The sequence below is a fragment of the Lemur catta genome, chromosome 3 (assembly GCF_020740605.2).
Source record: "Lemur catta isolate mLemCat1 chromosome 3, mLemCat1.pri, whole genome shotgun sequence".
In the NCBI taxonomy this organism is placed as follows: Eukaryota; Metazoa; Chordata; class Mammalia; order Primates; family Lemuridae; genus Lemur; species Lemur catta.
This window is the reverse complement of record NC_059130.1, coordinates 125828558-125854320: the sequence shown is the minus strand read 5'-3', so window position 1 is coordinate 125854320 and position 25763 is coordinate 125828558. Positions and strand designations below refer to the sequence as shown.

The window sequence follows — 25763 nt, the reverse complement described above, 5'->3', positions numbered from 1 at the left end:
GACCCCAGGCCACCCACACCGCACCCCTGGGGCTCACCTGTGCCCTGGGGCTCACGTGCGCCCTGGGGCTCACCTGCGCCCTGGGGCTCTTGCTTCACGCAGCGTCTGAGGTTCTCCTTCTAGGTGGTCGCTGTTTGCTTTCCGGATCCTGTGGGTTTGGGGACGTCCCACTGAGTCCCCGCAGCCTCAGGCTCGGGCTGTGCTGTGGCTCCTCCCTCCACAGGTGCCCGCTGTCCTGGGGTGACCATGTGTGGCGAGCTCACCGTGGGTGTTTGGTGGCCGTGGGGGGGACCAGGCCCTGCGCTGCTTCCCCTGCTTTCAGGGTGGCCACTCGTGACAGTGCGTGTTGGTGCAGGAGGTCGTGATGGGTCCCAGGGCTCAAGCGGTTGATGCCCCTGTGAGTCCAGGGGAGGGAGAGACGCATGTAAGAGGTGATAGAAATCAAACAGTCCTCCCAACAGTGACTGTGTTTGCAAGTTCCTGTCAGTTGTTAAAAAAAGGCTGACGAGGACGAGAATGACTGTGAGTCATGTGTTGGACGTGGCCTGTGGCCTGCAGTGACCCTCCCAGGCCTCGTGGAAGCCAACACCCAGGTCCCTGGCTCCGTGGCCACATGCGTGTGGCTCCCAGCGACCCTGCTCCTCTGCTCCGACAGCTCTTCTCCTTATGTGGTCCGCGTGTTGGTGACCTGCTTGTCCCTGCTGTGCCCAGGGCAGGGCTGGCCTCACCGTGCTGAGTAAGGGGGTGCGTGGGGCCAGGGCTCCCCCAGGAGCAGCCAGTCCCCTGTGCCATCTGGCCTGGCAGGGCCCCCCAGGGGGCAGGCACTAGCTCGGAAGGCCCCCGGTGGTCAGCGTGCGGTGGGCCCCGGCTGGCCCTGAGCGGGTCCTCCCCGTGTCTGACGGGTGGGTTGTGCTGTGTGTGCCCTGAGGGTCGCACCGCGATGTCAAAGGTCCCCGAGTTTCGCAGTGTCGGGGGCTGATGTGGCGTCCGGAGCCGCTGCTGCCAAGAGAGGCCTGACCACTGGGCAGCTCAGAGCCCAGCGTTGGCGTGGACGGACCCTCGAGCCTCGTGGTGACCCAGAGAGTCACCTCTCCTCCCAGGTCTCATTCCTGCAGACGGCAGGTGTGGACACACAGAGCTGAAGTGGATTGTGAGAGAGTCCAAGGCAGCGAGGTGTGGACGTCCTCAGCTCAGGACGTCAGCCGTGTGCGTGGGCTGCTAAGGCGTCTGCGGGGTAGGCGGGAGCTCTGGAGGGACGCAGACCTGCCGCCGTGGCGGCAACTGCCGTGGTTAGAAAGGGCTCCGGGGCCTGCGCGGGTTGGTCAGCCCAGCTGTGCGCCTGCCGCTCCGCGTCGGGTCTGGCTGTGCTCAGCTCGGGAACTTCCTGACTCCCGGGTTTTCCTCCAGCCACCGCCCAGGTGCCGCTGCGGAAAGGGCTGGTTGGCTCATCCAGGTCCACCCTGACCTCACTCTGCCCCGAATCCCCAGCCTGGGCCACCGGGGGAGGCACCTGGGGCTCAGGAATAGGCTCCCGGGAAGCTGAACCCCCACCGGGAACTGGGACCCTGGCGGGCACAGGGTTGCATATGCGCAGAGCAGGTGGCCGATACTCTGAGCTGTGATTTGCAGCGTCTGTGTAAGTTGTCACAAGGCCAGGTCCTGACAGCACTGTTGCGGAGCGTGTGCCCTGATGTCACCCAGCGGCACCCTGACTGGGACGGGCACCAGTCTGGCCTAGCGCTGCCCGGGCAGCCGTTTGCCCTGGCCGGGGCTGGTGCCCAGGCTGTGCACTGGGACTCTGTGCACCAGGCGCTCAGGCCCTCTGCAGAGAGGGACCCCCGGCCCGGCCCGGCCCTCGCTCAGCTGAGGAGCAGCAGATTGGCCAGTCGGGGCACTGCGGACGGGGCTGACCACACGGCGTCCACCCTGGGGGGGGGCTCAGTTCTGCCTCTTGCGCATTCCTGCCCGGTGGGGCCACCGGGGGGGTCCTCATGACATTCTGGGTGTGACCAAGGGTTTGGGGACCAGAGCACCTCTTGGGCCTCTGTCAGGGGCGTTGGAAAATCCCAGCATGAACTGGCCAGTGGAGAATGGGGTGTGGGAGGCAGAGCGGCTGGGTGAGCTGCCCGGACCCCAAGGACATAAAGCGTCACTTACCTGCCCTGCGGACCAGGTGCGTCAGTGACCCACTTAGGTCCCAAACTGCTTCTCCAAACTTAGGAGATGCTTCACTTAAGAACATATTTTTTTTAACTTAAAAAAAAAATCTGGGAAAACGTGACCGTGAAACGTGCCAGGTCTGAGCTGGGACGCGACCCTGCCTCAGCACAGAGCAGCCCTGGAAGCTCGTGTGCGTGTCCTCCAGCCGGGAGACACCGGCCGGCACGTGGCGTGCCCAGGCGTGCCCAGGCATCTGCGAGGTGGAGGAGCTGCGGTGGCTGGTTGGTTGGTGACTCGGTTTCGACGCCAGCCCTCCGCTCCTGCTTCTGCTCGGGGTAATCGGGCCTGTCCCCAGGTTACGTGGGGGGAGTTGAATCACATTCCCCGACTCTGCACCCGTGCGGTGGCGCCTGGAGGACACCGGTGCTGGCGAGAGGAGGTGTAGCCGTCGCCGGCTCCGTAAAGAGCCCTCGTTCACGCCGTCCCTGTTCTCACACGCCGACCAAACGGCAAGGTGTCTACTGCTCTGGACCTAATAACAGGCCACTGTCATTTGTGTTGCGGCTTCTGGGGGTTTTGCTGAGGGGGCTGCGCCTGGGGCCACCTGTGACCTGGAAGCTGCTTCACCCCCGGCGGGGGGCGGTGACGCCCCTGCCCCCGAGTCGCTGGGGTATCGAGTCAGGTGGTAGATGCGATGTCGCAGTGCCCTGTGGCTGGTGAAGGGGCCTGGGGACTGTCCTTGGGGTGACGTTCTGAGACGTTTCCTGCGTAGGGAGGGTCCTGCCGTTCGTTCATTCATCCACCTGATCGATCCCCTGGACGCCAGGCTGGCGGTTTCTGGGAGGCAGCGGCGGAGGACGGGCCCCTGATTCGCCCCTTGTTGGTGAGCATAGGGGCTCAGGCAGAGCAGGTCACCCGCACAGACAAGTGACTTGAAGTCCCAAGTCGGGATTATCGTCAGTGGCTGCCGCAGAGGAGCCGAGAGGGAAAGGGGGGGCGGGGCTGGTGGAGCCGCAGGCCAGGCCCCGTGGAGGACTCACGGGGTGAGGCTCCCACGACTGAGCACATGGCGGGGGCGGGGGACGCCCAGCCGCTGGGGGGGCAGCCCTGGGGCGGATTAGTGGGGAGGAGTGGACAGGACAGCCTCGTCCCTGCGTGCAGGGTGGGAGGAGTTAATTCAGTGACACCTAGTGCGACCTACTTCCTGTTCCGGTTACCGCGGATGCCATCAGTCCCTGTCGACCTGAATCAGTCACTTGCAAGGATGGAGAAACCCCAAAATACGTTTTCAAATTAATGAAAATGAGATAAGGAGGCTGCTGTGGGGAGGACGGACCCCGGGATTCCTCGCCCCCAGCGGTGCCCTGTCCTCTGGTGTAACGTGGGACCCGCCCTGAGCCAGCTTGTTAGAGCCTCGAGTTATTTTTCATCTTCTGAAAGAGCCTCCCGGCCCGTCAGACATCCAATGTTCCCCGTCTCGCTGACACTTACCGTAATTACAATCCTGTCAACAAACACTGGCCTGAGGGCCAAGGAGGAGCCAGCTTGGCCCCTGGGCTGACCCTGTGTCCCCAGACGTGTGCCGCTGCCCTTCCTGGGTTTATTGTACTTTGCAGTGGTAGAGGTTGCTTTGCTAAAATTATTTCAAAATCTGCCACATGGAAAACACCCACGTCAGGGTGACCATCTGCAGTAGCCGCGGATTCCACGGAGGCAGCAACTTTTGTGCTGGTGCATCTTTGTCACCCGCACGCCCAGCCGTCACCAGTGCTGGCTGGGACCTCAGGTCTGGCTCCGCCCTGCAGCCCTGCCGGGCTGCCTGTCCCTCCCGGTCACCTCCCTGATCTCTGAGGTCTGGGTTTTATTCCCAAGGCTCTGCCTTTGTGTCTAAATGCTGCCTCCTCTCCCCGGACAACCTCGGGAGGCGGCTTTAGACAATGATGTCTCTGATACGAGAGCTCACGGGTAATTTGCAAGTCGATTTCCTCTGAGAGAGGTAACGCGGGGAGTGGAGGTGTCCACTGGAGGAGCCTACGTGGCCGGGTCTCCCTGACTCGGGAGCTCAGAGAGCCGCTCTGGGTGAGAAAGAGGGCCCCCGGGGTGAGGGACAGAGGAGGGACAGGCAGGACAGCCCGTGGTCCCCACGGAAAAGCAGCCTCTGCCCTCAGCACCTCTTCGTGGCTGGCAAGCTGATCGGTTTGTGTCCAGCGTGGGCGTCCGGGGGGGGCTTCCATTCACACCTGCCCCCCAGCATGTTGCCCAGAGGCCGGGGCCCTCCCAGGCTCCTTCACAGGCCAGAGGCTGTTCCTGGGGGTGCCCTGCCTGAGGTCGGAGGTCACACCACTCAGGGACAGCCTCCTGCCAGGGACCCTCCCCCTCCATCTCCAAGTGCCCGGCCGGTGGTACGTGGCCTTTCTGCGCCTGTTTCCCACACCTGTGACGTGGCCTCTGTCACTCACATGGCCCCGGACTGGAGCACCCACAGCAGGGCCACACTAGGTGGCGGCTCACGTGGGCCCTCGAGGCTGGCCCAGCCCTGCCCTCCTGGGTGGGGGAGACTTACTCAGAGGGAGTTTTGGTCTTGCTAGAAGTTCCATGAAATGGAGGATGACATTTTCATTCTGTCGTCGCCGCTGGGGGATAATCTTCACAGCATGATTTCCGGGGGGCTGGGAGGCTGTCCCCACATGGTGCTGTCCCTCCCGTGGCTGGGGCTCCTGGCCAGTCTGCTGCCTGCCTTATGCCTGACTTTCTGTGTCATTTCTGAAATGAGCAGGACAGTTCGTCTTGTTAAAGGCGTTAAGACGATGCTACTTAGCAGGGGGAGCCTGTGGGGACCGTCCTCTGGGGCTAGCCCTGTGCCCCCCTTGCTCTAGTGACGAGTCCCCACATGTGATTGTACCTGGACAGCTGGGGACTTTCCCCTCGGTATATTCATAAAACCTTTTCAAAGGCTTAATTTCAGGGAGACACAGCTCCTTTAGTGTTTAGTTACTAAAGCTGTTTTGAATTTCAAATGTGATTTAAGAAATCTGAAAAAATGCACCAGCCGAGCCCTGTAAGTAGGGGAGGCCGGTGGGTGTCTCCTCCTCGCTCCTTCCGGGTGGGATGGTGGAGTCCCCGGTGGTCTCACTGCTGGCTCCACCCCCCTCCCAGCTTCTCCCCTTTCCTTCCCTCCACGTCCAGGGACAACCTTCCCCCTGTGGGGGAGGCTCCACTGCTAATTGACTGGTTCTCTCTGGCATGTCACCAGCTCATTCATCCCTCCTGCCCTGCCACTGCAGCTGAGTTTGGCCTGTGCCAGCCACGGGCTGCAGGGCCTAGGACAAAGGTCTTCATGTGCCCCATGTCTCAGTTCCCTTCCTGTAAAAGGGGTGGTAGGAGGGCCTGCCTTGCAGGCTGGCGGCCGGAGCTGGTGTGAGGGTCCAGTTCCCAACCCCGCACCCTGTGCCTCTCTTCTCCCCAGTGGTCACTGTCACCACCGTTAGCTCCCAGCCCCTGTAGGGAGGAAGGGAGGACTGTGCATGGGGACACGGTCCTAGTCTCAGCCAGGCCGCAGGACTTCTGTAGGTGCGTGTGCGTGTGTGTGTGTGTGTGTGTGTGTGTGTGTGTGTGTGTGTGTGTGTGTTCATTTCTCCCACTGTGCTGTCCTCGTGCCTGTTGCTTTGTCACTTGGAGGTTATGAATCCCAGGGGCTTTGGACATACAGGACTGACATGGGGTCCAGACGTTGCCATTGTTTGATGGCCTTACCTCCTAGGAGGCTTGTGAGAATGACGTGACTCAGTGTGTCTCAGTCTAGGCCGGCACCCGACACACAGTGTGCACATAGCGGGCACAGCAGATCTGCAGTGGGGCACCCAGCAGATACACAGCAGAGATACAGAGTAGATAAGTAAGAGACACGTGACAGATATTAATATGTAGTAGACATACGATAGACACATAGCAGAGATGCATTGTAGCTGTATAATGGGTATACAACAGAGATAGATTGTAGCTGATAATGGATACATAGTGGGTAGATTGTAGCTCTGTGATAGACACACAGTAGAGACACTTACAGCTGTATAACGGACACTCAGCAGAGACAAACTATCTATGTAACAGAACACAACAGAGACAGACTACATCTATATAATGACACACAACAGAGACAGAATGTATCTGTATAACGACACACAGCAGAGACAGACTATATCTATATAACAACACACACCAGAGATAGACTGTGTCTATATAACGGACACACGGCAGAGACAGACTATATCTATAAAACGACACAGAACAGAGATAGACTGTGTCTATATAATGGATACACGGCAGAGACAAACTGTATCTATATAACAGATACACGGCAGAGATAGACTGTATCACGCAGCAGAGATAGACTGTATCTATGTAACAGACACACGGCAGAGACAAACTGTATCTATATAACGACACACAACAGATAGACTGTATCTATATAAGGGATACATGGCAGAGATAGACTGCATCTATATAACAGACACACGGCAGAGACAAACTGTATCTATATAACGACACACAACAGAGATAGACTGTATCTCTATAATGGATACACAGCAGAGACAGACTGTATCTATAACAGATACACAGCAGACAGATTGCAGCTGTGTGATAGACACGTAGTAGAGACACCTCACAGCTGTAGAGCGGACACTCAGCAGGGATATTAGCAGATAGTGGACACACAATAGGTACACAGCAGACACAGCAGATACACAACAGATACACAGTAGACACAGAACGGTGGCAACACGAGCCGGTGCTGAATCATGCACGTTACATGGGGATCGCAGCACTGTCTGTGGGACCCTGGGGCCCTTTTCGGAGGGAGGAAGGAGCTTTGGAAACACAGTGTGGTTTCCGCGCCGTCTGCTCCCTCCCTAGTCACCCACCTACCCGGCAGGTGGAGGCGACAGCGTCTGTACAGCCCCAGCATAAGGAGGGGCACAGACCGGAGTAGGTGGGTGGCCCTGGCACCCGGCCGGCCTTGCCCAGACCCCAACCCCGACCCCGGTCCTTACTTGGACTCACCCCTTTGCTCGGCCTCAGGATTTTTTAAAAATTTATGTTTTTTCCTCAGGGTCTTGTGTGGGCTTTTTGAGGCCTGTTACAAGTTTTTTCTTTTGTTTTGTTTTGTTTTTGTTTTATTTTGGGCAATGAGAGATTCTTAGAAACGTCTTGTATTTTTTCTTCTACTTTATTGCAGCTTTGTAGAAAAGAAGTCTAGAAATTCAGGGCCCCCCCCCCTCACTAAAGGGTCCAGGACCAGTCATGGAGAACGGATGTGGCCCTGTGGGGGCCGAGCACCCCCTCCCCTCCAGTCCTGGGGGGCCACACTTCTCTCAGGGAAGGATGAGGATGTGAAGGAGCAGCCGCGTGACTGAGGGGATCTGGGGGTGCCCCTGGGCCCGTGTGAGCCCCTCCACCAGCAGCGCCTGCTGCGCCCAGCTCTGCTTGTCTGAGACATGCCCGCAGCTGCCTGTTCACAGCGCGCTGGGCAACTGTCACTTGAGTCCCATCAATGTGATCAATAAGTGTTTGATGTTGTGACAGTTGTCTGGGCTGCTGTCTCAGGGACAGGCCCCCTTAGAACAAGGCCGAATGTGTCAATGCGTGAAAATCTGTCTGTCTGGTTAACGGGGTTCGGTGAGACCCGCTGCGAGAGCCGAGATGCGAGACAGTTCCTGCCCTCCCGACGCCGACCGTCTCGAAGGAAAGACGAGTCGCAGAGTAGGTTAGCGGGGGAGGGCGGCTGCCCCGTCCCTGGGTGCACGCGGGTCCCTGGGGCCTGCGCTACAGGCAGCGGTGGGAGGAAGGGGGTGAAGGGCAGCCCCCCAACTTTAAAGACACCCCTGGACCGTGTACCCAGTAGTTCCATTTTTACCTCTGGTCACCCCTTGGAGCCTTGCCCGACGCTTGGTTCAGGTGTCGGCGTTGAGGAGTCTTTGCACTGAGGGAAGGGAGGTTTCCTGCTCACGTGATGGGGCTTTCAGGGCAGGGGTCCCAAGCTGGCCCAACAGTGGCGTGAGGACAGGAAAGGGGCTACCTCAGGGGATCGGGGTGGTTAGGGGTGAGGGCGGGTGGGCCGGGGTCCAGGACCTGCAGGGGTTGAACCTCCCCCAGCACCAAAGGAGGAAGTATCTGGGCTTTCTCGTCAGCTGCCCAGGTGTGGGGCAGGAGGGAAGGGGAGGGGGTGGCCCTGTCTAGGCGGGAGGGGAAGGAAGAGGACCGTCCCAGACGGGCAGGTGCAGGCCCTGACACGGGACAGCTCAGATGCTGGAGCCCGAGAGGAGGTCAGTGTGGCTGGGACAGGAGGGCGGCTGGTGCGCCTTGGAGAGGCCAAGAGTGAGCCATGTGGCCGAGGCATGCCACAGAGGCTGCCGGGCGCTGAGGGGCAGGATGGGCCGAGCTGGCCCCTGGGGCCCACTGCTGCCCACCAGGCCTCACGCGGGGCTGGCAGAGGGTTGGGGGAAGGGGCAGGGGTCCAGCTCTGGGAGAGGGGCGACAGCACCTGGGGCGTGGGGGTGGTTCCCCACGGACAGGCGAGCATGCACAGGTGAGCAGGTGCCATCTCTGAGAGAGAAGAGCAGCCTTCAGGATTTGGCCTGGGTGGCGCGATTCTATTCCCTGGACGGCGGGCAGCCCAACCCCAGCAGCCGACTCACTTGTTCTCGACCTGACAGCCTGTGTGCACTTGAACTTGAATTCTATTTCACGGGATGCCTGAATGCACAGCACTCGTGAGGAAAGTCACCTCGGATCACAGCGCCAGTCTGGTGGGCAACGAAGCAATTTCCTGCCAAAGAGGCTTTAAAGGTGTGTGTCGTCGTGCACCCTGGCACCACCGTCCTCCTAAACTGGCTCGGTTGAGGGAGGCAGCCATTGCGTCCTGTGCTGGCCTAAGGCAGATGGCACAGGAGCTGGTCTGCCCCTCGAGGCTCGAACCCCGAAGGCACTGGGGGGCCAGGGGGCAGTCGTGACAATGCCCAGGGCTCACTGTTGACAAAGTGGAGTTATCATCCTGGTGTGTCTGGGAGTGGAATGGGTGAAGTTGTTTGGCCGAGTGTCACATTGGGTGTTTTAAAAATAAGTGTCCAAGCCAAATGGATTTGGGGTGAAGTAGCCCCCTGGCTGAGAACTGCGAGGAGGAGAGGAGACCAGGTCCCACCGGAGTGCGCTCGGTAGCATGGCCAGGTCACTCGAGACAGTTAGCAGTTGTGGATCGGGAATCACTCCCAGCCTCCTCTGGGGTGCACAGGGCTGCCCAGGGGACTGGGCAGGTCTCCCTGGTCCTTAGGGGGCGGGGCCCTTCGTGGCTGCCACACACGTGTGCTGGGCGCAGGGCTGGGAAGGAGGGTAGAGGGACTCGGACTGTGGTGACGGTCACATCCCGTGGGAGGCTCCTTTCCTGGGCTTCGTTCCCGTGGCTTGTGGGGTCAGGTGGTCTTTCCTTCCCCGCACTGGGAGGGTCCGTAGGATCCTGGGAGACGAGAGCCCCGCCATGGACCAGCCCTGCACCCCGCGCTGGCCTAGGGGAGGTTATGGACGCAGAGCCCCCACCCAGAGCTGGCGCCGGGGGAGCAGGACTGGCACCGAGGAAGGAAGTGGAGCTGCAGCTCGGGGTGTGGCACCCGGAGGAAAGAAATAGGCTTCGTGGTGGTTTGAAACTCTTTATCATGAAAATGCCAAACGTTCACAGCAGGATTGGGCGGGGCAGCCCCCTGCAGACGTCACCAGCCCCTCATCAACTTCCGGCCAACCTGCACCCGCCTCGCCCACCCCAAGTCCCAGATACTGCGGCGCCCGGAGCCGTTCCAGCAACCCCAGAAGACAAGGGCTCTCCGAGCGGCATCACCAAGACAGAAAAGAGGAGAAAACGTCAACACAGTCGTGATTTCTTAACTTCGCCAAACAGGTTGCAGGGTTCCAATCCCCCAGCCGTCTCAGTTAAGGAAGAGTGAGGCCAGTGCCTCGCCCGGAGTAGCTCAGGGTCTCACACCTGCCGGGCTCTGACAGTGTAACTGGCACCGCGTCTCCACCCACAAAGGGCCGGTGTGTGTGGGTCCGTGTCACCTTGTCACGGGTGTGATTCCTGTAGCAGTCAGCACGTGGAACCGTCACCCGCCCACAGCATCTGCCTCAGGCCGTGCCTTAGGGTCACCCGACAGCCTCCAACCTGTCCTCCCCCTCTGTGACTGTGGCATTTTGAGAACGTCCTGTGAACAGGGTCGTGCAGCGTGTGGCCCTTGGGGACTGACTCTTTGACTCGGCACAACGCCCTGGAGACCCATCGTGGGGCTGCAGTGTTGACAGCTGGCACCGTGTGTGGCTGTGCCATTTACCAGCTGAAGGACACTGGGCCGGGACCACGTCCTGCTCGGTCCCCCACCGGCACTGCCCCACGGCCCTTCCCGGGGAGCCCTCAGGCTGCCCGTGGCTGGCGGGGTCCTCCTGCTACCACGGCTACGCCGGAGAACCGCCTGCAGGTGCTTCCCGTTTTAGTTTTGCCAGGGCTCCTCCGGGACAGCTTCCTAGAGGTGGGCTGCTTGGTCACGGGGGTGCTAGGCGTTGCCGGATCCCCCTCCGCCAGGGCTGTGCCCCTCGTGCCCAGCAGCGGGGGAGGAACACGTCATGTCTGGGGCTGTCAGACTGCAGGACTCGTGCCGGGCGAGTCCATCAGACTTCTGTTCTGTGGCCGTAGACGTCACGTGGCCGGAGGACCTCTGCTTTGGGGAGAGCTTCAGAGCAGAGGTGTCGAGGTAGACGCCGCACACAGGTCCCTGCAACGGTCCCTTGGGGGCCTGGCCCCGAGCATGTGGCGAGGCCGTCCTCGCCTGCAGGCCTCCACCCTCCATGCCCCCTCTGCCTCCTGCCCTCACGCCATCCTCTTCCTCACCTCCTCCAGGAAGCCTGCCAGACCCTTCCCAGCTGCGGTGGGCTCACGTCTGTGCTTTCCAGGTACTCAGAGAGGGCACCCCCCTCCCTGGGCCATGCAGTGACCTCAGTGGCTCCTGGAGGCTGGGCTACATCCTTGTCACCTCTGGGTGAATGGGGGACATGGGGCTCGGGCCACCCGCTGCACCCTCATGGTGGGGCCACCTGGGTGTGTCCTGGGCCAGCCATGAGGAGGAGGCTGCCTCACGGTGGCTTCCTGAATGACAGCAGGGACACCAACAGCCTCCTGCCCACACAGCCCCCGGGGCCTGTCTGTCTCCAGCCATGTCCCCAGGACTCTTAAGTAGTTTGCCTGGTGGCCGTGGAAGGGGCAGCTCCCGAGCCCCCAGGACTGTGAACGGAGATTAGCAGGGTGCCCCCAAGTCATGCCCTGCCCCTTCCAGCTCTCCTGGGCGGATGGACGTGGATTAGCTGTCTGTGGCTGCTGTGACAAGTTGCCACCGCTTGGTGGCTTAAGACAACACGGATTTATTAACTCAGAGCTCCCGAGGTCGGAGGTCCAGCACGGCTGTTCTGGGCTGCAGTCAGGCGCGGGCAGGCGCTTCCTCCGGGGGCCCCACGGGGAGTCTGCGTCCCTACTTCCCAACGTCTGCGGCCACCTGCCACCCCGGCTCGCGTCCCACACCCCTCCGGCCTCAGTCCTCCTCGCCTGACTCTGCCCCTCCTGTCTCCCTCTTATGAGGACACTGTGACCGCACTGGGTCCCCTGGGGACCCCAGGACGCCGTCCCCATCTTGAGGTCTTTAACTTCATCCAGTCTGCACAGTCCCTCTTGCCATGGAAGGGGACAGATTTGTGGGACCTGGGGCTGACCACGGGTGCGTGCAGGCAGGCTGGTGTCGGGGGGTTCGGTCCCCACTGGGGCGAGTCCTGCACTGAGGGTGGCAGAGGGTCCCAGACAAGGGCGCTGGGGGCGGGGCCAGGGCGCCTCTGTCCTCATCTGTAGAGTGGAGTCCGCGATGCCCAACGTCCTCCTCCCTGGGCCGTCTCAGGACCAAGTGTGACGGTGACCACTGGACACACTGGTCACAAACTCCAGACCTGACTGAGCACCACCGGACCCCAACTGGCTGGGACCCGGCTGTGGGCACCGGGCCTGGTGTGGAGTCGAGTGGCCAACTAGAGTCCGTGGGATGGGGGAGTCCCACCACGGCGACGGCACCGTGGCTGATGGTGGCTCACGCCGGCTGCCGTGTCCCGGGGGCCGGGCCTGTGTCTGAGCCTCCTCGCAGCCCCTCGCCAGGTCCAGGCTGCCACCCCCGTCTCACAGACCAGCCGTGCAGGCCGGGAGGACCAGCCCACGCAGACTGTGGCACCAGTGGCAGGGTTGGGGGACTTGGTCACGGCGTTGAGGAGACAGAGTCTGCAGGGACGTTGGGGTTTCTGCCAGGGTAGCGGCGGGGGAGAGCCCAGGGCCTTCTGTCTGGGAGCAGCCGGGGACCCAGGCTCAGACACCGCTGGTGGCCGGCAGCCGAGTGTCCGGGACTGAGCTGGTCGGAGCCGGTAGGACCTGGCCTCTCTCTGCAGCTCTGGCATCAGCCACTTCCTCGGCCAGGCACCTCCCCAGGGGCCCACAGTGGCCCGTGTGACTCCTGGTCGCACCCGTGGGAGGAAACAGACTTGCCCAGCACCAAGAATCCGTTGGGCCCTGTGTGCCCCTGGGCCACTCACCCATCTCAGCCCGTCCCCGGCCAGGGAAGGGGAGTCCAGGTCGGGGGCCTAAGCCGGAGACCCTCGCACGGGCTGGGACAGGCTGAGCCCCAGGTGCCTGCAAGGGGGGGGGGTGCAAGGGACCCGTCACGGGGGGAGAGGCGGGGGAGGGGACGTGGCCACCTGGGCCTTGCCGCGGGGTCCAGGCCCACCCTCCTGGAGCGTTCCCACCCCACCCCTGGCGCCTCCCCAGGAAGTCCGCACAGGTGTGGCCTGGCTCAGCCCAGCTCCCAGGTGTCGGCAGACAGGCGCTAGGGAGTGAGCAAGGGACGGCATCCCCACAGCCGGGTCCTTCGGCAGAGATTCGGGTGTGGCCGCCTGGAGGGTCTGCAGCAAAGCAGCTCCGCAGCCCGGGGGCCAGGGCCCCGCTGGGCACTCCAGGGGCCTTGGTTCTGATCAGCAGGTCCCTTGGTTCATGGGTATGTTTTTGTTTTTGCTTTGAGACAGAGTCTCACTCTGTCACCCAGGCTAGAGTGCTGTGGCGTCAGCCTAGCTCACTGCAACCTCCAACTCCTGGGCTCAAGCGATCCTCCTGCCTCAGCCTCCCGAGTAGCTGGGATTACAGGCATGTGCCACTGTGCCAGCCCATGAATATGGTTTTTGAGGTGAGGGTTTGTGAAAGTAAAACAAAACTTAGGACAAAAAGGCAGCAGCCCCGTTCCCTCCCCTCCAATCCCTGCGTTCTGCAGTGACTGGCAACGATTGTCACTTTCTCTCCTGTTGTCTACTTCTAGATCTGCAGATAATGCGTCACCCTGCTGTCACCTGATGTGTCTCGTGGGCTCTGGGGGGAGGCCAGCCCGGGTTTGCCTCCAGTCGAGGGACAGACGAACACAGGCAGGGGGATCAAGGTGTCAGCCGGTGCTGGGGACGCGGCCCCTCCTCTGGACAGTAGAGCGGCACAGGCGGCTGAGGCCTCAGGGAAGCAGGGACGAGTGTCTCACATCCTGGTGTCCTGAAGTGGGGGTGCGACTTGATGGCCGCGCACATCCCAGTTCAGTTGGCAACATTGTTTTCTTTTTTAGCATGCGTGAAACATGGTGTTTCTGACGGCTGATGGCAGCTCGGATGCCAGGAAGAACGTTGGGGCTGGGGTGAGACAGGGCAGACACGAGGGTGGTCGTGGTCCAGGCGTTGAGGGAGGTGGCTCTGAGGGGTGGCAGCTCCGTGGTGTGGCTGAGGAGGAGCAAGGTCACAGCACTGGTGTTGAGCTCGGGGGAAGGGTCCTGGTCCCCAAGTGTTTGAGGGAGGGGTGACAGTCTCCAAGTGGCAGGGAGGGAAGTGGCCCGGCCAACCCCATCCACGGCCCCGGTGTTGGGTGCTGACAGTCGGGGGCGCCAGGCTGGCTTGGGGGGAGGAGGTGCAGGCGCCTCGTTGTACCAGCGGGCTGTGGAGCAGCGAGGGGCGTGAGGGTGTCGCAGGGTGCGGTTACGTGGGGGGTGTCAGGGATGCTCAGGGCGCAGAGACGTCAGGGGACCGTCCCCTCAGCCTTCACAGTGAGGCTGTTCAGTACTGGGTGTGGCGCGGGGGATGCAGAGGGAGGGGCGCGGGGGCAGGTTCGCCCCGTGCGCGTGTTGACACAGGTGTCTGCTGTGGGGGCCACTGGAAATAGGGGAACGCCCGATTTCACTGGGCACAAAAGCAACATGAGGGACATTAATTCTTTTTTAGAAGCGGTTTTATTTGAAATGACTTACAAAAACAATCACGTAGCGCGTGAACTTCTGAATGTGGCCCCACAAGTTAAGCTCAGAGCAAATGAAACAAGCTGAGGAACAGGTTGGGATGCGGCGGACGGCACCATGGAGCCCCGACCGTGGGGTTTCCGTGTCTCTTTAGGGAAGTGACGTTACGAGCCGGGTACCTCCATTCCCTGACCTCTTTTTCTTTCTCAACGTTTTTTAATTGAAATACAACTCCATGAATCACAAAATCTGGAGCATTCGACTGCACGGGTTTGTAGAAAGCAAACCCCACGTGTCAGCCCATTGATCACCCAGGGCGGGTCACAGCCCCAGGCTGTCACAGCCCTTCCCTCTGGCCTCTGTCACACAGATAGGTTTGCTTGTTTCTGACCTTCCTGTCGTGGAATCCCAAGCTGTTCACCCGCGTTCCGGTCTCTGGGTCAGCGTCTCGCGGCGCAGCTTCCCTGCGTGTGTGTGTGGGGTGCGGTCCCTGGTGCAGCTTCCCCGCGTGTGCGTGTGGGGTGTGGTCCCTGGTGCAGCTTCCCCGCGTGTGCGTGTGGGGTGCAGTCCCTGGTGCAGCTTCCCCGCGTGTGCGTGTGGGGTGCGATCCCTGGTGCAGCTTCCCCGCGTGTGCGTGTGGGGTGCGGTCCCGGGTGTCCTGCCCCGAGCCACGCAGAGTCCTGCCGTGCGGATCCACTGCAAACTGCGTGTCCTCCGTCCTCCTGCTGGGCATTGGGGTTCCAGCGCTTCGCTGCTGCAGATGGGGGTGCTGTAGACACGCGTGTGCCTTGTGTTGCACGTATGTACATACCTCGTGTGGTTACGCTGTGGAGTGGAATCGCTGGGTCCCGTGCTGGGTGCGAGAGCAGCTCCGTGGGGTCTACAGACGTTTTCCCGACCCTGTCGGAGCAGCCTTGCTTCCTCCTCACCAGCAGCCGGTCTGACACCAGCTGCGTGGCTCTAACTCAGTCCAGTTGTGACGTTAACTGCTCAGCGTTAGCACAGACCCCACAGGTTAAGGGTCAGCCCCACAAGGCCACCGCATCGCAGGGGCCAGTCGCAAGTCCCAGGTCGCCACCTGTGCTTCTGACCAGCTGGCTAGAATCTGGGGCCCCCCACCGCCCGTTCCTTGGGCTCAGTAATTTGCTAGAATGGCTCACAGAACTCGGGGGCACTTTACTTGGTATCACCAGTTATCATGTGGGTACGACTCAGGAGCAGCCAAATGGAAGAGACACACGGGGCAGGGCATGGGGCAGGGGCACGCGGAGCCCCCACGCTGTCAGTGGACACACCACCCTCCCAGCACCTCGGCGTGTTCACAGCACAAGCTCTCCAGACCCCGGCACTCGGGGGTCACGTGGCGGCTTCGGTGCACAGGCGTGACCAGCCCGGTCTCCAGCCTTCCTTCCCCTGCAGGGTGGGGGCTGAAAGTTCCAGCCTTCACGGCGTTCCTTGGTCTTTCTGGAGAATGGCCCCTGCCTGGAGCCGTCCAGGGCCTGGCTGCGGGTCGTCCCGTTAGCACGCAGGGCACTGTCCACACTCCACGTGCCCAGGGCCAGGGGGGTTGTGTTGGGGAGCCGGGACGTGCCCTCCCTCGGCGGGGGGGGGGATGAGAACTCCTCGGACCCACACCCCTCCCAGCACGCGGGGTCGCCGGAGCTCTTAGTTTTTGCCAGTGGAGCAGGTGTAAAGTGGTGTCGGGTTGTGGCCTTAGCTTGCATTTCCCAGCTTCCTGCTGAGGTTGGGCACTGTCGCTAGGGCTGTCGGGCTATTTAGGAGCCTCTTTTACGAAGATGCCTGTTCTTTTGCTCAGTTTCAAAATTTAATTGAGCTGTTCATCTTGTTGATTTATGGGCACTCTTTATGTATTTAGGAGGTTTCTGTGATTACATGTCACAGATATCTTTCCTCATGCAGTGGTTGCCTTCCGCTCCATTGACGTGTCTTTTGCTGAACGGAAATGAAATCTTGCTTTGTGGTCGCTGCGTCTTATGCCCTGGTGGTCGGGCATGGCCGCTTTCCGGACCTGTCTGTCCCACCTTCTGTGGCCCCGTGTCAGACTGTTTCCGTGACTTCAGCCTCATAATCACCATTAACAGCTCATGTCGTAGGTTCTCCAGTTCTGTTTTCCTCCAAGATATTCTCGGCTGTTCTTGGCCTGTTACGTTTCCATACAAATTGACTTAGTAGTTCATTGGCCATTTACAATGGGCTCATTCATGTCCAAAACCCCAGGAAGATTTTTAAATCCGATCGCATTTGAATTTACAGATCAATATGAGACAATCGGCATCTCTGTGTATTGAGGCCTCCGGCCCATGAACGTGCATCTAACATTCAGGCCTTCTTTAAATTCTCTCAGGAACATTCTGCCACCTTCTGTGTAGCGGTCCTAGCGTTTTTTGTTAAAATGATTCCCTGGTATTTGATTTTTTATGCTATTTTAAACAGTATCACTTTTATAATTTGGTTTTCTATTTGTTTGTTTATAGAAATGTATAAAGAAATGTAACTAATCGGTCTACATTGACCTCTTGTCCAGCAACTGTGTTCAGTTCACATATCGATCCCGGCTTATCCGTGGACGCCGCCGTGGCGCCGAGTGGCAGTTCCGCCTCTGCCCTTCCTCGTCTGTGGCCTGGTTGCCCTGGCACTGGCCACGTTCCCGACAACGTGGGGCAGAGGTGGTGGCAGCCAGCGTCCCCTCACACCCAATTTCAGGGGGAGCCTTCAGAATGTCACCACTAAGGACGTCCTTGGCGGAATGATTATCTTCTTTTGTGAATCTCCGCCGTCACAGGCAGGAGGTTCTGCTTCGCTCCTACTTGGAGATATTTATCATTATTGAATTTTGCCAAATGCTTTTTTCCTTTGTCTACCGACATGATAGGACTTTTCTCCTTCCTGTAATAATACGGTGAATTACGCAGACGGGTTACAAACGTTAACCCGCGTGGTGTTCCTTCCGTGCGCTCGGTCACCATACATAACCCGTTTTTAGATTGTGCTGGGTTCAGTTTGCTGCTAATATTTCATTTGGTATTTTTGCGACTACATTTATGAAAGAGGTTGGCGTTATTTTCCCTTTTTTGTAACATCGTCAGAGTTTGCTTTGGAGGTATGCTGGCCTTAAGATAATTGAGCTTTTTTTTGTAACTTGGGAAGATTTTATGTAAGATTTCTAACTTAATTATTAGGAAGAATTCACCAATAAAGCCCAATGAGCCTGGAGTTTTTTCTGTGGCATGTTCTGTTTCAATTGCAGGCTCAATTTCTAAATAGAAATCAACTATTCAGATTTTGTATCTCTTCTTTTGTCACCTTTAGAAAATTGGGTTTTCAAGGATTTTTTTTTTTTTAAGTCTAAGTCATTGTATTTTTTTATGCACAGAGTTTGTATCTTGCTATCTTTTTAAATGTCCTTACAGAATCTGGAGTGATCTTAGTCCTGCTGTTGGCCAGTGATGTCTTTTTCTCTTTTTGCTTTTTATCGGGTTTGCTAGATAGTTATCAAATTTATTTGTCTTTTAAAATAACCAACCTTTTTGCTCTGTTGATCTTTTCTGTTTTTGTTTCTATTCTGTTAATCTCTGCTCCTGTCTTTATTATTTTTGCCTTGTATGTTCTTTGGGTTGAATTTGCAGTTCTTGTTCCTGTCTGTGGAGGTGTTTGCTCAGGTCACTCGTGGCTCAGCCTTTTCTGTTTTGTCCCTTCAAGTCCGATTTTCCCGAGAGCACAACAGCTGCTGCGTCCCACGGTTTAGACCTGCCGCACGTCATTATCACGTGGTTGAGAATATTTTAACTTCTGCTTGCCTTCTTTGACTGTGGGTTATGTATTGTTTCATCTCCGTACATTTGGGGATGATTCGGGTATCGTTTTTGTTTTGGATTTTACCTTTGTTGCACGTGGGTAGAGAACATACTGCTTAATCTCCAGTCTCCTTTAGGGATCGCGGAGACTCACTTTCCGGCCCAGTGCGCGGCCCCCTGAATAGCCCGTCCACGCATGGTCAACAGCCGTGTGCTGAGCAGTGCACGGCACCGCGTGCTGATTTAGTTTGGCCAAGTCAGTCGTGTTCGAATCTTTTTATATTTTTTTCTCTTTGATCTGCTTCTTGTATCAGATACCGAGAAAGATATATTAAACATCTCCAACTTTGAGGATTTGTCTGTTTTCCCTTCTAATTTTGTTAGTCTTCACGTATTTGTGCTGTGTTAGGTGCATATGAATTAAGGTTTGGTATATCTTTGTTTTGATCGAGACTTTTGTCATCATGAAGTGCTGCTGTTTAGGACGAGAAGTGTTATCGTCTGATGTGAATGTAACCACACCGGAAAGTTCCCCACATAGCAGTGAGCTGCATTAAGTGTGAATTTATTTGCATTTGACTTCTGGGAAGTTGATATGCATCTTTCCGTAGAAGCTGTGAAAATACCGGTCTGCCCCTCAGCTGGTTCATAAACACTTCATTGGTATCGCAGCAAATTAGTATCTTTATAAAAACTATCTCAGGGCCGAAATAGTGTCAGATAATTCCTTCTCAAGACCCTGTTAGGATGACTTTCCTTCGCGGTTACTAACAGCCTTTGGTGGCAAAGGGACGGCCTCTGAGGGGACCCTCGAGGGCCCCGAGGCTCGAGGCTTGAGGAGGTGAGTGGCGGCTCCCGCTGCCCCTGGGCCCGGGCCGGCCGCGGTGCACAGAGTGAGCCGTCGCTCTGCACGGGACACACAGCTTTTCACACCTCCCGACCGGGGTCCCAGGTAGCCCAAGACCTTTTTTGCGTAAGTCTTTTCTCGTTTTAAAAACTTCAGTGGCGTGATCCTGAACACATCCTCTGTGGTGCCTCTCGCCTCCTCCGAATTCCTTGTGAAAGTAAATCAGATTGTTCGCAAGAGGCTCACCTGTGGGTGAAACCGCAGCACACGGGTTTTCTGGCTGGCTCCTCTTTGCTCAGGGCCCGTCCTGCAGCCCCTGGCCACCGTCCAGCGGGGCCACGTGTGGGCCATGCGTGGGCCACGGCCACCTCCCGCGTGCCGGGATTGCTGCGTGCAGAGGGGCCGCCCAGGCTGCTTCACACCCGCGGGAAGCAGCTCCCTGCCTTTCCCGGGCGGCTGTTCCGGGATTTGCCTAACTGCTCTCCCACCGACGGCCGCGGCGGGGTACTTCTCCCCGTCTTTGCTGGGACCTCACAGAGCACGTCGTACGCGCCCATTTTGGCCGCTCTGGGTGGTGCCTGGCAGGTGAATTCCCAGGGTGGGATCGCCGAGGCCCGGGGACGTCCCCCGCCGCCCGGACGCTGTGGCGCGGCCGACTGCACGCGGGTGCCCGGTCGGAGACCCTCCCCTGTGCCGGGGCGGCGGCGCCCAGGTGTCCTGTAGGGTATTCTTGGTGGGACGTCGGTGCTGCCACCTGCTGTCCCCGCTCAGCCCCTCCACTCACACCCAGAGACACGACTCCTGCTTCCTCAACAGGGGAAACTTCTCCTCAGTGGACAAGGCCCCGTTTTACAGACTTTTAAAAATTTCAGCTTTAAAACAAAAGTCTGCCGGCGCTGGTGACTGTGGGGGTCTAGCCTGGTGGCCGGGGTCTGTCTGGGCTCTGCCTTGGCTGTGCAGGTGCTGCCAGCAGGCCATTCTGGCTGCAGGTGACAATTCACCCGTGGTGTGCCCAGGGTGGGCAGTGCCAGGGGGGGGCCTGGGCTCGCTCCCATCTTCCCTCGGCCACCCTCGGTGTGGGCCCCCGCCCGCCGTGTCCACGCGGTTAGCAGCACCCGGAGGTCCCTGTCTCCAGCTTGCTCGGGTCATCCCGGCCACGTGACTGGCTGGGCCACGAGACCACTGTTTTGCCCTAGTCTGACTGGTTGAAACCCCAGGTGAGCGACCCCGGGTTTGGGGGACACTGGGCCCACCTGCGGAAGGTCAGGTGGGTGCAGAGGCAGCAACGCAGAGTCGTGCAGGGGTGTTGCCCTGCCGCCCAGGCCTCACCACTGAGCTTGGCACCACCGCCCGGCCCTGCCTTCCCGGGGCCACCTGAGGGCCGCGACCACCCGATCGGTCCCCATGTTGGTGTGTCATGCCAGGGACAGGGCCCTCCCTCCGGAGGCCACTCACGCCCGTCTGTTCACGGCGCTGGGCAGTTTAGTGACCCTGGTGTTGGTGCCGCCTGCCCTCCACTCCCCCAGGGCCGTCTCCGCCCGTCGGTGTGTCCCACGCGCCTGGGCACAAAAGGACAGAAGTCGGCAGAATTTGGCTCCACGTTCTGGCCGACTCATGCCTTGGCTGTGTCCTTCCGCTGTTTCTCTGGGACTTTTGTGGTGCTGCGGTTGCCAAGGGACGTTCCCATGCACCTCGTGGCCGTGGGATCCGGGGCCCATTGCCTGCATCAGACACCCGCGCCCCACATGGCCACCCGCTTCCTGCCGCAGTGGGTTCCCCAAACCTCCCTCCAGGTCTGCTTTAGTGATTTCATTGTCACTTTTCAGTCACCTCTAAAAGCATAGCCTATTGTAAGCCCCGTCTTCTGCTGGGAAACGATTGGTGGTGAGGGGCAGGGCGGTGGAGCTTGCCGTCTGGGAAGGTCCCCGCGACAGGAGAGGGGCTGCCCCCAGGCCTCGCCCCGGCCGCAGTGGCTAACCTTGAGGTCCTGAGCTTCCCGCCCGCCCCCCTTCCTGCCCTCAGCACTGGGCCGGCGCCCACGCAGCCAGCGCCATCCGGCAGAGCAGGAGGACCAGAGTCCCCTTCACGCAGTTCTCATGGGGCCCCCCAGGCCCTGCGTGTGCGTAGCCGGGTCTGGGACGGACCCGCCGCTGGGTAAATACCGATGAGCAGTGCGTCCGCAGTGGCTCCCGGGGACCCTGTGGCTCTGTTCACACTCCCGTTGTCCCCCAGCAGCCCCGGCCAGTGGGGCCGGGTGCCCAGTGTTGAAGGCTTGTCAGGCTAAGCCAGGCAACCTGGGGGTCCCACCCAAGACCCCAGACCCTGCGTCTGCATCACTTGGTGGGTCCTAAGACATCTCAGCTCTGGAAACAGCTTTCTTGACCATCGCTGCTTGACCACACTTGCCTGAGCTGGCCTGGCATCAGCTGGGCGCCGGGCAGAGCCCGTGAGACGGGTGTGGCTTATACTCCGTGGGTGTCACCACCCGGGAGGAAGCTGAGTCTGGGGGTGGCAACGCCTGCTCTGCCTGCACCCTCGATGACAGCGCACCCCGGCTCCCCGGGGACCCCTTGCCCGAGGACACCTCACTGGCTCCTTGTCCTTGCTGGTCACTGACCTCAGCCACCACAGAAGGCGTCCGGCTGTCCAGGTGTAGCGTGACCACCCTGTCCCCTGTCCCAGGCTCTGCGGGGCCACACTGCCGTGCGGCCTCGTGCCACACTGGCCACACCACGCGAGGCCTCGGGCGCTGTCCTGACCCCCTGCCGGGAACCGGCACCTCCCACGTCCCTCCTCAGCCCCGGGGAAGCTGTTAGTCTGTTTCACGGCCTGTTGCTCAGAGCTTCGTTCTTAAAATGTGTTTTCTTCGCCTTGTCAGAGCGCTCAAAACGCTAGATTGCCATGGAAACGGAGCTCATTAGAATTCCTGTGACCATCCTAATTATAGAATTTCAAAGACAAGCAAAGAGCTCCTTGAGGCTGTCGGAGTTAAGTCTGAGCGAAATAGAAGCGCGGCCCACACGCTCGTTCCCGCGACTCACAGCCTGCCACGTCGGGGCGCCCGTGGCCAGGCAGTGGTGGGGTGAGACCACGGGCAGGAACATGGCATCGAACCAGCCCCGACCCCAGGGCCCAGGCCCTTCCTACCCCGGCCGGAGCGAGGTCCGTGCGGGCGGAGCGTGTCGGGCTTCCCTGTGGGACCGTTTGCTCCAGAGGGGACGGTGGACACGCGGGGCCTGGCGCGCAGGCTGCCCTGGCTGTGGCAGCGCGGGGCGGGGGCTGGGCCTTCCAGAGCCCCCCCAGGGCTCAGCACGCCTGTGCCTTCCTGCTACAACACTGACTGTCACTTAGGGCAGAAACAGGGCTGTTGCTCTCCAGGGAGACACCCAAATTCTGAAAACGCCACCGTGGCCCGTGCGGGAGGCAGGCAGCCGGGTCCCCGTGGCCTCCACCCTGGCCCCAAGCTCGGTGCCCACAGGGTGGGCTCTAGCCGGCCGCATCCAGCTCCCCCTGCACTTGGGGAACCTTCTAGTAAATTGGCCCGAGTTTGAGATTTTGGTTTTTGGTGGCTGCCATTGAGGTAACTGGGAGTTTTCGAGGAAGCTGCTCCATGGACCCCGGAGCTAAGAGAACAGAAGCCCAGTCTGTGCCGCCATCCTCTGAGGTCGGGGTTGTGGGGGCTGGTTTGTGCCAACCGCTCGGGCGTGGGAGGCGCTGGCCACCTCGTGGCTGGTCCTATGGCTCACGCGGAGGGGCTTCTTGTCTTTCTCAGCCGCGTCTCTCTCCTGGGAGGCGCCTGTCCTTGTTTCACTCATATTCCGGTGGCTTTTTCCTTGCTGGTTCTTGGAGGTTCTTCAGCGTCCTGGATGTCTGAACCGTTGCCCCTCGAGGGTGCACGGGCGACAGAGAGTGTGCGGCTCATGTGGCCTCGCTGTGGCCGAGTCTCCATTTCACTGTCCTCATGTCTGTCTCCTCCTTCTTGGCTTGTGCTTTTCCTGCCTCAGAATTCCCCCCTCAGGGGAGAGTTAAGGTTTTCTCCCGTATTTTTTTCTAATTTTGTTGTCATTTTGCTGCTCACGTTCACATCCGTGTTTTCTGAGGTCCAGGCGTATCTGTGGTGTGAGACGGCGTCTGAGTCCATTCCTGCTGCTGTGACAATGACAAGGGGCCGTGGGCTGGTGACTTACACACAACAGGGATTTATTTTCTCAGGTTCTGGGGGCCGCATGTCCGAGATCGGGAGCCGGCACGATGGGGTTCTGGTGGAGCCTCTTCTGGGCTGCAGATGCTGCCACCTGGCTGTGTCCTCACGTGGTGCAGAGGGAGGGAGCTCCGGCATCTCTCCTCGCAAGGACGCTGATGCTGCAGGGTCAGGGCCCCCCATGTGCCCTCATTTAACCTTAATCATTTCCTTAGCAACCTGTCTCCAAGTACAGCCGCATCCGGGGTTCGGGCTTCCACGTGTGAGTTGAGGGACACAATTCAGTTCACCAGGCAGGGACCAGGATGATGAGCCACCGCCGTTGGTCCCAGCCCCTGTCACGTCTGTGCCCTACCAGTCATCCCATCATGTCTGTACCTCCTGTCACGTCTGCGCCCCTGCGTCGTATCTGCGCCCACCACTGATAAGTCTGTCCTGCTGGCCTCCCTCATGAGCCTTGGCCGTGAGTCTCTACTTCTGGTGGCTTCGCTTGGACTGGAAGGATACCCAGGTGGGACGTTTGGACTCTGAGGACACGTGCCCAGCAGAAGCCACCGGGCCAGCATTGGGCCTGGTCTGTCCCTGCTCTGACCGACTCCGCTTCCTCAGCCACTGCCTCTGCCACTCTGTGCCCTTGTCCCTCTCTCCTCAGGGACAGTCAGGCCTGCAGGGACCGGCATGGGCTGGGCATCCCCAAGTAGTTGGGCAAGGTGGGATGTGCCGTCGTCATGGGCTGAGCCCCGTGGGGGGCCCACCAGGACCCCCCCAGCCGAGGGGCAGATGGAGCCGGGGTGCGGCGTGTGCCTCCCACAGAGCCCACCCACCCCACCCAGCCCGGGACGGGTGAGAGACGGGCTCAGTCTCAGCCCGGCCCGGAGCTTGTCTGGGTGTCTCCTCCACGGCAGGACACCCTTGGGGTCACTGGCTGACACTCAGGCCTCTTTCCAGCCCCAGCCACACTGTGGGGCCTTGGAGGCCATGGGCCAGGTCCTAAAGGGGGCTGGGGGCTGGGCCGCCGCTCCCCCTGGGCTCCCACGGCCGGAGGGGCCTGACTTCCTGGTTTCGCACCGAGGCTCCCGTGTGAAGGGAGAGAAGCAGGTTTTGCAATCGCTGTGACCTGATTTCGGCAGGTTCCAGCCAGAGCTGGTAATTTGCTTATTTTAAAAACATTCCATTACAGTTTCCGCTTTAGTATATTTGTGGCACTTTCACTGGGCCCATGAAAGTGGCTTTTACGACGGAGTTTCGTGAGCGCACAAAGCGTCCCCTTGTGCGCCGAGTGTCTGGAGGTTTCCTTCTCACACACGTTCGCGGCGCAGCCTCTTGCAGAGGCGAAGTCAGAAGCGTCTCCGGCAGGGCAAGACCCAGCGTTCCGGCCACAGACTGAGCTCTGGTGTCCTCTCTCGAGTTTGAGTTACCGAACGCGTTACGAACGGGACGTTCCGGTACCTTGTGACGCAAACTCAGCGCCGGGTGGTTTGGCTCCGCTGCTGCCCCGAGAGTTACCAGGTTGGAGGAAGCGCAGGCGCCCGTGATGTCAGTTCAGCCCCTACTGTGGGCTCCGGCGTGGCGGCCACTCTCCCTCCTCGGACGGGGACGTGCAAACGTCATGGCCCATTTGAACCGTGTCCCTGGATGGAAAAAAAGGCCGGGTTTTCTTGCAGCTGCCCGGGGGCAGGGTGGTGGAAGGAAAACAAGCGCAGGACAGACGGGGCTTGGAGCCTCGGCCGGGCGACTTCGCAGCCTGGCCGCCCACAAGCGCTGCCCTCGCCGTGGGGCCGCCGCCCTGCGCAGATGCCCGGCTCGCCCTCCTTCCCGGCGGCCGTCTGCAGCGGCCACGGCCGTGACAACACGAGAATCCTGTGAGGGGCAGAGAGGGGGCAGCCCGGGGACACTGTCCTCTCAGTGCTGGACCCGGTGGCCTCGGCCCTGGCGACCTGGATGGGCGTGGCCGTCCCTGCTGCCCCCGGGGAGCTGGGCTCACGGCTGCCATGCTGTTCCTTTACGCCTTTCTCACCCCCTTTCTAGAATCCATCTACCGCCGTGGAGCCAGGCGATGGAGGAAGCTCTACCGCGCCAACGGCCATCTCTTCCAAGCCAAGCGCTTTAACAGGGTGAGTGGACCCCGGACGCCCCTCGGGGCCCCTGTGCTGCTCCAGAGCTGGGGGGGGAGGCGCTGCTGCAAGCCAGGCTCGCGGGGCGGGTAGGGGGCGCAGGGCGGGTAGGGCTCGCGGGGTGGGTAGGAGTCGCGGAGCAGCCTGTGCGGAGCCACAAAGTCCCCTCAGACCTTCCCGGTGGGGCTGGTGCCCCCTGTGTGTCCTGGGTGTCCCTCAGCCTGCCTGGCGATGTGACCTTTGTCA

The 25763-nt window shown here is 60.0% G+C and overlaps 1 protein-coding gene across 4 annotated transcripts in view; it reads left to right on the top strand.

Annotated features, from left to right (window-relative positions):
* The window catches only part of PRKCZ (protein kinase C zeta), an 87238-nt gene that overhangs the window by 36361 nt on the left and 25114 nt on the right, over positions 1–25763 (top strand). For 2 of the 4 annotated variants that reach the window (XM_045548721.1, XM_045548722.1), the window contains one exon: positions 25432–25517. In XM_045548721.1, the coding sequence (XP_045404677.1) occupies positions 25432–25517 (86 nt within the window). Of the gene's footprint in view, positions 1–8988; positions 9007–24893; positions 24913–25431; positions 25518–25763 lie in introns of those variants that run through there. The other 2 variants (XM_045548724.1, XM_045548723.1) reach the window with 2 other exon arrangements.